Consider the following 10,957-nt stretch of genomic DNA (forward strand, 5'->3'; position numbering starts at 1 on the left):
CCCACCAGACAGACAGAGAGACAGAAAGTGAGAAATCACCCCACAGGTGGGATGGCCACGCTGCAATCCCTTCTTCTCCATTCTCCTCTCGGGATCTTGGGCACGCACGCACATGCACCCGACGTGAGTTTTAAGCCACCGGGTCTGGGACACGAACCTCGGGCAACTACATGGGAGTCCAGCGACATAGCCATTACACTAACTGCTGGTCTCGCAAGTTACATATCTCTATCCAATGGCAATAACTTTGTTACCTGACCCAACAAATATCTTGATAGTTTTATAATTTTACATGAATACTTGAAATAAATCTCTTTGAAAAATCTGGAAGCTTAATATTCAAATGTACACATTTTTCTGAAGTATATCATCTCAAATGTCACATTTAGTTAACCAAGCATGGTCGTGTGGCAATACCTTCTCATACATTTCTCCATCTCATTGTGTTTGGGGCATGGGTACAGTGTGTTTTTCAAGCTTCCAGGGTCAGCACTCAAACCACAAGTGGCCATGTGGGATCCAGCCCTTAACTACCACACCACTGACTAGCCCTACCTTCCGTATGGTATTTTCTGACTCAAAGTTTAGACAGCTATAAAAACTCACTCATGTATTTTAAGCCATTGCTGTACATTTAATATGCTGACACTAAATCAGATGACCACCGTTGTTACTTCCTTTTAGAATATTACCTAAACCACTGACTTTACCATGACAGGTCATGACTTAGAGTTGTGAGTCTACTTATTGCTATAGTGTAGACAGACAAAATGGAATTCAACTGAAATATAACACAGTTGCTTCTCTGAAATGGTTTAGTTACTTTCTTCATAGGCATCTTACGATACTTTAAAAATATAATTTGCTAAGCATATGGTTGGCTTCTAAAGCGCCTCATTTACAAATAGAATACTATTTATATGCTAGAGAATTCTAGACACCTGTGTATGAAGATTTAATAATCTCAAGAGCTGAAAGGCAGCCTGAGTGCAATGATCTTTTGAAAGTTCTTTCATTAATTTCTTCCATGAGCAAGAAAGACAGGGACAACACCGCCAGTAGATCCTGACACCACAATCCAACCCCAGCCTCAGCCATCCCTGGGTTCCTGGGTACATAGGTACCCTGTATACTTAAGGAGGTTTCAGGGAGGGGAACCTGGAACCTCCCCATGTAGGTCAACCTCTCGTAGAACCTCATCTTTTACCACTGTGTCACTGTCTGGCCCCAAGTTATGTTTTGATATGAGTGTGTTGAACATCCTTCATTTTCTTTTTGATACACATCTACATCCCCCATCAGCTATAAATATTTTTCCTAGTATCTCTCATATTCATTTCCTTATTTTCATCCATGCACCATGATCCTACTACAGCTTTTTAGCCTTTTTCAGACCAGGTCATGAGCACTTCCTTATGTTCTTGTAGTCCTGAGCTCATTGATCTCAATAGCATTTATATTAGGTGGTTATAATTACCTTTTGTTAGAAAAGAATTATTTCATTCTATTTATTTTTATTTCTTTTAAATTTGACCAGAGAGAGAAAGAGAAAGGGAAAGTGAGCACTGTCTGGCCCCAAGTTATGTTTTGATATGAGTGTGTTGAACATCCTTCATTTTCTTTTTGATACACATCTACATCCCCCATCAGCTATAAATATTTTTCCTAGTATCTCTCATATTCATTTCCTTATTTTCATCCATGCACCATGATCCTACTACAGCTTTTTAGCCTTTTTCAGACCAGGTCATGAGCACTTCCTTATGTTCTTGTAGTCCTGAGCTCATTGATCTCAATAGCATTTATATTAGGTGGTTATAATTACCTTTTGTTAGAAAAGAATTATTTCATTCTATTTATTTTTATTTCTTTTAAATTTGACCAGAGAGAGAAAGAGAAAGGGAAAGTGAGAAAATAAGCCACCATGTCCAGGACTTGAACTGCAGTTGGTCATATGGGAGTCCAGCACCTCAATCAACACACCACCTGCCGGCCCTGCAGTTATCTTCTTAATTATATTTTTTACTTCTTTTTGAGCTCCAAGATTGTATTTTTTTCATTTTTGTAGTCCCCACATCCAACAAGGGGCTGTCACATTGTGTATATTTGAGTAATATTTATTTAGTGGATGAGTGAATGAGTAAGGAGAAATAACTGCATTGTCACATGATGAAAGAGGAGGAACTTTTCTGCAAAAATAATTAAACACTATTTTATTTACCTTTTGAGTTTAATGCATTGGCAGTGTGGCAGTATAAAGTAGGTTGTTAATCACTCAAGATGATATTTTGATATTCCTAGAGAAAAGACAATATTCAATTCCTTTGACTATTTCATTATTAATTACTGTGAGAAATCACCTTGAAATAAGTATTCTTCTATTACTAAATGTACTAATAAAGCGAGGACCAGATGGTGGCACAGTGATAAAATGTAATGTTGTCTGAGGCTGACCCACACAAGAAGGTTTCAGGTTCGTGTCTGAAGACTTCCCTGAGTGTGCTAGGTACACAGTTGCCCCTGAGCTGGGCAAGACTGGTGCTGCACATCATCAGGACCTTGATTGGGATTCTCTCTCTTGCATGGAAGAAATAAGTAAATAAACTTAACAAACTTTTACTAACAAAGCAATGATTCTACAATTAAAAGGAACATGGGCAACTCATTACAGATAATATTGAAACAGCAAGTTGGATAAAAATGCTTATTCCCCTGCAAATATTTGGAGAAAATACTGAAAATGGATCTTTATTGTATAAAAATGAAATGAAATATATAAATTAAGTTTATGGTGAGGCCAGCAAACAGCATAGTGATGAAAGCACTGGACTCCCACATAGCTGACCATGGTTCTAGTCCTGATCCAGGAGCTTGAAACTCACACTGGGGGCATGTGCCTATATGCCCAAAATCCCGAGAGGAGAATGGAGAAGGGATTGTAGAGTGGCCACACACCCCCCAGAAGTGATTTCTCATTTTCTCTCTCTTTGTCTCTCTCTATCTTCCTGGTGAGCACATGCACCCTATAGCAAAAATCTCTCAAAAAAAATTTTTAATAGGTTTATGGCAACTTTAGTTTGGGTTTCCATGATTTTCTGTTTATTAAATGGGAATTTTTAAGTTTCATATAACACACTTATATGGTTCATTCTTATCAACTTTTCTCCACAACTTGGTAAATGAGTCACTTAGGGACTGTGACTGGGACCTCCTTGATTGGGATTCTCTCTCTTGCATGGAAGAAATAAGTAAATAAACTTAACAAACTTTTACTAACAAAGCAATGATTCTACAATTAAAAGGAACATGGGCAACTCATTACAGATAATATTGAAACAGCAAGTTGGATAAAAATGCTTATTCCCCTGCAAATATTTGGAGAAAATACTGAAAATGGATCTTTATTGTATAAAAATGAAATGAAATATATAAATTAAGTTTATGGTGAGGCCAGCAAACAGCATAGTGATGAAAGCACTGGACTCCCACATAGCTGACCATGGTTCTAGTCCTGATCCAGGAGCTTGAAACTCACACTGGGGGCATGTGCCTATATGCCCAAAATCCCGAGAGGAGAATGGAGAAGGGATTGTAGAGTGGCCACACACCCCCCAGAAGTGATTTCTCATTTTCTCTCTCTTTGTCTCTCTCTATCTTCCTGGTGAGCACATGCACCCTATAGCAAAAATCTCTCAAAAAAAATTTTTAATAGGTTTATGGCAACTTTAGTTTGGGTTTCCATGATTTTCTGTTTATTAAATGGGAATTTTTAAGTTTCATATAACACACTTATATGGTTCATTCTTATCAACTTTTCTCCACAACTTGGTAAATGAGTCACTTAGGGACTGTGACTGGGACCTTTTCATGCTTCAGCATCTTAATCTTCAAAAAATTATAACAGACTTGTTCTCAGAATCTTATCGTTAGCTGTTATCATTTTATTTCCCTAACCATCTGTACGTTACTTTTTCAGTAAAGGCCAGGGATTTATGAGTAGATATCATTATTTTAACTCTATTGTTTTTGTTTCCTCCAGTTCATGGCTCTTCATTATCATTGGTCTCCAGTACATCTTCTCTTTACTCCACAGTAAGTATTAGCTGTCAAGAGAAAGATTCTATCTTTGAGACGCACTCAGATTATTAAATACATTGACATTTACACAGAAGTTGTGTGGTGAAATGAGGCTATAATTCTAAGCTACTGCATACCAAATAAGCTGGCAAGAGCTCTCTCCACCCTTCTGTGGCCTGCTTATTTGTGCTTTCTTGTGACTTTTGTGCCTTCATTATAATTGGTGAGTAGTTGCAAAACTGAATTTTCCCTGTAGCTGGCACCTAGAGTCTCTGAAACCATACCTCTGTGGTAGCTGTACCATAATTTCATAATATTGACTAGTTTTCCTCATTTGGTTCACTGAGCTATGGCTCTTAATTGCATTATGATATTTTTCTACTTCATTTTTAATTTAAGAAAGCTTATTTTATTTATGTATTTATATCTTTATTAGACAGTGACTTGCTCTGTTGCCATCCTCCTCACTCAACCTGAGTAGCTGGACTACCATGCCCAGCTTCTATGGTGCTTCTTGAATTGAATCCAGGTCTCTCATGTTGCTTCCATTAGCTAAGTAGCAATATCTACTAGAATTCACTGCTGCAGCTGGGCCTATATTTTATGTTTTAAATTCAATTTTCCAGAAGACTATCCCAGACTAGCCTGAATGGGTTAGAAATTTTTAAAAACATTTCTTTTGGAATTAAGTGTTATTTTTAAAATTTTATTTTATAATTTAAGTTTTTTTTTTTTTGCTAGAGGGTATGTGTGTTCACCACAGAGAGACAGAGAAGGGAGAGGAGAAAACACTTCATTATGGAAAATGGTCACACTACATGGGACCAGCAGATGGTGTAATGGTTATGTCACTGGACTCACACATAGCCAACCATGTTTTGAGTCCCAGACGCAATGACTTAAAGCTCACACCAGGTACCTGTTGTGTGTACCCAAGATCCAAAAGAGGAAAAAGGATTGTGGTGTGGCCATCCCCCCCGGAGGCGGGGAGCAATTTCTCACTCTCTGTCTCTGTCTTTCCAGCAAGGGCAGGTGCCCTATAGCAAAAATCTCTCTAAAAAAAAAAAAAAAAAAAAAGAAAAAAAAAAAAAAAAAAAAAGAAAAAAAAAAAAAAAAAAAAAGAGGAAAGAAAGAAAGAAATAATAGAATAAACGATCATAATAAACAGTCCCTTTTCCTTTATTTTCTTCTCCTTTTCGGATTTTTGAACACACATGCACATGCATCCAGTGTGTGTCTGAAGCCATAGGATCTGGGACTTGAACTTCACAGTTGACTATGTGGGATCTAGCTGCATTAACCACCACATCACAGACTGGTCTAAAAACTTCATTTCTTAAGAGCATCAGTGTTTTCAGTTTTTTTTACATCATGTGAAATTATAGTTTATTATTGCCAATATGGGATTTTCTGTATACTCAATATAATTTTATGTTAAAAAATGTATGCAGAAAGTTATATTTTATAAGAAGGTTTCTTCATGCTTAGGTTACAGTGAGATCTATTTAAAATTAGTTTATTGAGTCTCAATGAGATTTTAATACTATGAATAACCTTTAATTGCATATTAAAAGAGTCATGAAAAGTTTACAAACTTGTCTGTCACTGAACAATTAAATATGAGGACAATAATATTTTTCATTTTTCAATAATATTTTATTATGTTCAACTGTTACAGACTGCTGCTGACAAGTTAATATTACATATGTACTGCTCTCAATAGTCACTATAGATTATCATTGGCAGTAGCAATATTTTTCATATTTCTGCTTTTAGTGATTAAAATTGGCAATAGGATCTATAAGTGGAAAATTACTATTAGTGTTTAGATACATCTACTGTTTTAGGTGAATGGATAAAGAAGTGAGGAATTTGAAAATGTTTTGGAAAAGATACATTAAAAAACATGTTAAGACCAAGCATCCCTCCTATTGGACAAATATTACCACTTGTTACAGAGTTAGATTCTGACTTGAGCCATTGCAATTTAAGTATCTATGTAATATTTAAAGGTGCAGCATCATGATAAGCTTATTTTAAATATATACAATAACAATATTTAGGGAAAACTATGTTTAGGAAGCCTAAGAAAGATGCCAAAAGAAAAGGAGCATGAATTTGAAATATATATATATATAACTACTTAATTCATACCAGTGTCCAAAACAAATTTCTGTGATAATAAAAAATTCTCTATCCACACTGCCCAATGCAGTAGCTACTAGCCACATATTGCTCTTGATTATTTGAAATGTGTCTGATGTTACAGAGAAACTGAATTTTTTAAAAAATTACTTTTTCATTTACATTTAATCACTGTACATCTTTGCAGTGTACAACACGGATTTTTCCAGCATGAGTACATTGCGTATTAGTCAAGTCAAAGGTATTACCGTATACATTATCATCAACAGATAACTTTTCACTTTTGTGTCTATTAAATGTATTGAGAGAAACTGAATTTTTCAATTTCAATTCATTTTTATTTAAATAGATATATGCACATGACAAATCATTAAAGGTGATGACTGCTAGGTTAGACAGTATGGGTTTAACAGGAACAAAGGGAGTGCATTTAAAGATGTAGGTAGGGGCCGGCTGGTGGCCTGGTATTTGAGACATGGCCAACAGTGCAGTTCAAGTCTCAGGCCCAGTGGCTTAAACAACACCCCAGGTGCATGTGCATGCCCAAAATTCTGAAAGAAGGGGAGGAAAACATACTGCAGCATGGCCATACCCCGTACGTTACACTCTCTCTCTTTTTCCCTCTCTCTGTCTCTCTTCAGTGAACACATGTGCCCCCTGGCAAATTAAAGGAAAATGTAGATAGAAGTGAGATGTCAAAACAATGAAGACAATTAGAAATCCTAACTATAAGTATTATATTAGAGTAATATAACACAGAGACAGACATTAAAATAAATGGAATATGTACAATATTTATAGTCCAACATTTATGGGTGAATTAGTCTCTCATGTTAAGTGTGAACAGAATGGATTAGGTGATTAAGGTACATGAGAAGGTGATAGTATTAGGAAGTTAAAATAAATGTATTTGAAATTATGGCAACTAGATCTTTTAAGTAACAGGTAGACCATGATAAATTAACTCTAACACGTGTATATTTGGAGGGCTAAAATGAGAAAAATCATAGAGGAATGAAAGTTGTTCTCTCCTCAGTCTCTCATAATCATGCACTGAGATTTAATTGGCAATAAGAAAATATATGTAAAAAGTACCTTTCAAACTATGAAGTGAAAAGGCAATTTTTCATTATTTGTCATGCCTTCTTAAAGGCTTTGGAGAAAGATTCAGCTGATTTGCATTCTTGCCTGGTTCCATCAGCAATTTTGTGTGACATCAAGCAAGTTGCCAAAATACTTTGGACTATACCTATAAAATAAAATTTGAAAATATCAACCAAATCTATTTGATCTATTCTATAGTATTTCTGTAAGCTAGTTAGAAATCACAGGCTCAGGATGATCTGTCAAGGTGTTGTATCTTTAGCAAATTTGGTGTTTTATGTGTTTGCTTGTAAATCCAAAATCCATTACTGAGAAATTGGAAACTTCTACCTAAAAATTCAAACTCTCTCTCTCTCTTTCTCTCTTTTAGATTTTGCCATGGGGTATGTGCACTCACCAGGGAGAAGGAGAGAGAAATCACCCCCTAGGTGGGATGGCCACATTGCAGTCCCTTCTCCTCTAATTTCTTCGGATTTGGGGCACACATACCTGGTGTAGTTCTCAAGCCACTATGTCCAAGACTGGACCAGTGCAGCCGGCCATGTGGGATTCAGTGCCTTAACCTTCACGCCACCTGCTGGGCCCCCAAATTCCTTTCTAAAACAATGGAAATATCTAGCAATACTGTGATGACATTTCTTCAGGTTTCTAGTCACAAGACATCAACACCTTTAGATGCTGCCAAGCACATCCTCCATACCTTTCCTTTTCCTGACATGGCCACTAAGTTTGGGTTGCTAGTTGTCATTGTATTGTCACATTTTTTGTAAATTAAAAATTCTCCTTGCTGAGATAGATGCAGCACTTCTGATAGGTTCTTGAAAACCTGATCTTCCCCCAGAATCAGCTAGTTATTATGTAATTAATTATACTATATATTTTAAGGAAATAAAATTTTATCCTAAGAGTCCTACCATACTTCTGATTCAAAAAACTAAACTACATGTAACATCTGGAAATTATTGGAATTCAAATAATAACATCACTTAAAATGCTGAAATTGAGGGTATTAAATATTCAAGATTTATGTCAGCATTGTTTTTAAAACCTAGTTTTCTTATAAAGGCTAATAGGATTCTATCAATTCACCACTTTATTAGCTAAATAATTTGACTTTTTTTTTCTTTTTGGAGAGGTTTTTGCTATAGGGTGCATGCGCTCACCAGACGGACAGACAGAGACAGAGAGACAGAAAGCGAGAAATCACCCCCCACGGGGGATGGCAATGCCACAGTCCCTTCTCCTCCATCCTCCTCTCAGGATCTTGGGCACGCACGCACACACGCCCGGCGTGAGTTTTAAGCCACCGGGTCTGGGACAGAACCACAGTCGACTATATGGGAGTCCAACGACATAGCCATTACACTAACTGCTGGTCCCAAGAATTTGACATTTTTTTACAGTAGAGAAAGACATAGGAAAGACAAAACTCAGGTCGATAAAGATGCTAAAATATATCCTGATAGTTATTTTACCGTTTTTTTCATATTTTCGGGAGGAAAAGAGATATAAAGCAGTTCAAGCATACTTGCATTGATTAATCAGAAAATAGTCCAAAAGTTGGATAGAAGATAAGATTGTGTTTTAGCTTTGAATCTGCTTATACAATGTACTCGTGCTATTCAGAGATATTATTCATTCTCCAGCTTTTTCCAGAACAAGAAAGCTTCCCAAATGTAATGGTACACATAACACATTTTTTGGCATTTTGCAGCCCAGCTTGAAGAAGAAAAATAGAGCTAGGAATTTTCTGCAACAGAGATCAAAAACACCCTACAAGTTTCTACAGCAGCCTTCATTTCCATAAGCTGCCTAGCCAAAGATGTCTGCCAGTCACTTTTACCATCATCTAAGCACTGGGAAGTTCTGTGTTTTGCTGGATTGCAGCCACATAAACCTCATTAATAATCATTGTGGAAAATAAAGGAAAATAGAAACTATTACCTTTGTTCTTTTGTGTTTATCAGTAGGGGCCAGTTGTTTTTCTTTTTTAAGACATAGTCTTGCTCTGTCATAATTCTGCCTCAGCTTCCTAAGTAGCTGGGACCATAGGCCTACAATACCATACCTTGCTCAAGTTTAAATAGGGTTTCACTGTATTTTCTAGGCCAGCCTTGAGCTCACAATTGTCCTGCTTCAGCCTCTCAAGTCACTGTGACTACAGGTGCATACCACCATATCTAGCCTTTAGCTCAGACAAGGAACCAAACTCAGGACTCCCATGTGGTCCCAGACTGGGGAACACAGCGTTTTAGGTGCATATGTCACTACAGCTGAACCTTTTCCCAGACTTACTTGGCATTCTTGTTTTTCCTTTTTTGGGGGTAAGAATTATTTTATTGATTTAATTTTATTTGTTATTATTTTTTTAACTGACCAGAAAGAGACAGAGAGAGAAAGGAAAAGTAAGAAAATAAGCTGTTAGGTCTGGGACTCCAACCATGGCTGGCCATGTCGGAGTCCTGCACCTTCGCCACAATGCCACTTGCTGTTTCCTTATTTGGCATTCTTTATGATCTGTTAATCACAGAATAAAATTCTAACTCCTAAATCTTGAGTAAAGATCTCTATAATTTCATGGAGTCCATTTTTATAATCTATGGGGAAAAATCTAATATTTCATTTTCTCATGCACCTATATTTGTTGAGTCTACTTTTATATCTATTTTGGTTTTGTTGCTTAGTCTGGATCTTAGATTTTTCTAATTCTATTCTTTGCTTTCAAGGCATATTATGTATACATACACTGAACTATGTATACTTTTAAATCCCTATAATATACATACATACATACATACATACATATATATGTGTATATATATATATGAATATGCATTTGAAATCATAATATGTTTTATTTTCATTATCTTAATTGAATAATTTCATATATATTATTATCATGTTAGATCATAAAATCATTTTAAATATACATTATATTTATTTTATTCATTTATACATCTGGCATGAGTTCGACCTAATTTTAATAATTAACTCTTTTTCTTGTTTTACAGGCTGAAGAAAAGGCTCATTCAGAGGTAAAAATAATTCAAACTTGCATTGTTTTTACTAGTTAAGTACTGACATTTTAGTTTACAGTTATGAAGAAATGAGTGTTGTTACCACTAGAGGGCTCTGTGACACAATAGCATAACCACAGGTCTACTGCTAGAAGTAAGCCAGTCAGTTGATAAATGTTCTTAGATACTGCCTCTTGAAAGAAAATGAAAGTAAGTTTTTTGAGCAAGCTTTCCTATCACATTCTAGTTGAAGTTCAAACTCAATAGGTTATAGAAGTGGGTGCTCATTAAGCCATTGATGATCGAATGTGTACAGTAGAAAGAAGCATGGTCTCACGGCATGTTCTCCCACTACGTGTGAGATCATCTGCATAGCATTAATGAAAATATTGAAACTGAGGCACCAGGACTCTACAATTCAAGATACCTGAAGTACAGTCCTTCTACTTTGTATAACCTTCCTGCCTCTTACGGGACACTGTTCTGATCACACTCATTTCACAAATACATACTTGGTTGCAGTCGAGTACAAATGAAAGTGCAAACCCAGAGAAAATATTCTTTTTTTTTTTTTTTTTTTTCTCCTCTGTAAAAAAATTTTTTTTCCCAAACAG

The 10,957-nt window shown here is 36.1% G+C and overlaps 1 protein-coding gene across 1 annotated transcript in view; it reads left to right on the forward strand.

The window, feature by feature from the left end:
• NAV3 (neuron navigator 3) overlaps positions 1–10,957 on the forward strand; it is a 688,714-nt gene that overhangs the window by 600,269 nt on the left and 77,488 nt on the right. The window contains 2 exon segments of the mRNA XM_014585711.2: positions 4,040–4,092; positions 10,338–10,361. Of these exon segments, the coding sequence (XP_014441197.1) occupies positions 4,040–4,092; positions 10,338–10,361 (77 nt within the window).

The sequence above is a fragment of the Tupaia chinensis genome, unplaced genomic scaffold, assembly GCF_000334495.1.
Source record: "Tupaia chinensis unplaced genomic scaffold, TupChi_1.0 Scaffold000085_1, whole genome shotgun sequence".
Taxonomy (NCBI): Eukaryota; Metazoa; Chordata; class Mammalia; order Scandentia; family Tupaiidae; genus Tupaia; species Tupaia belangeri.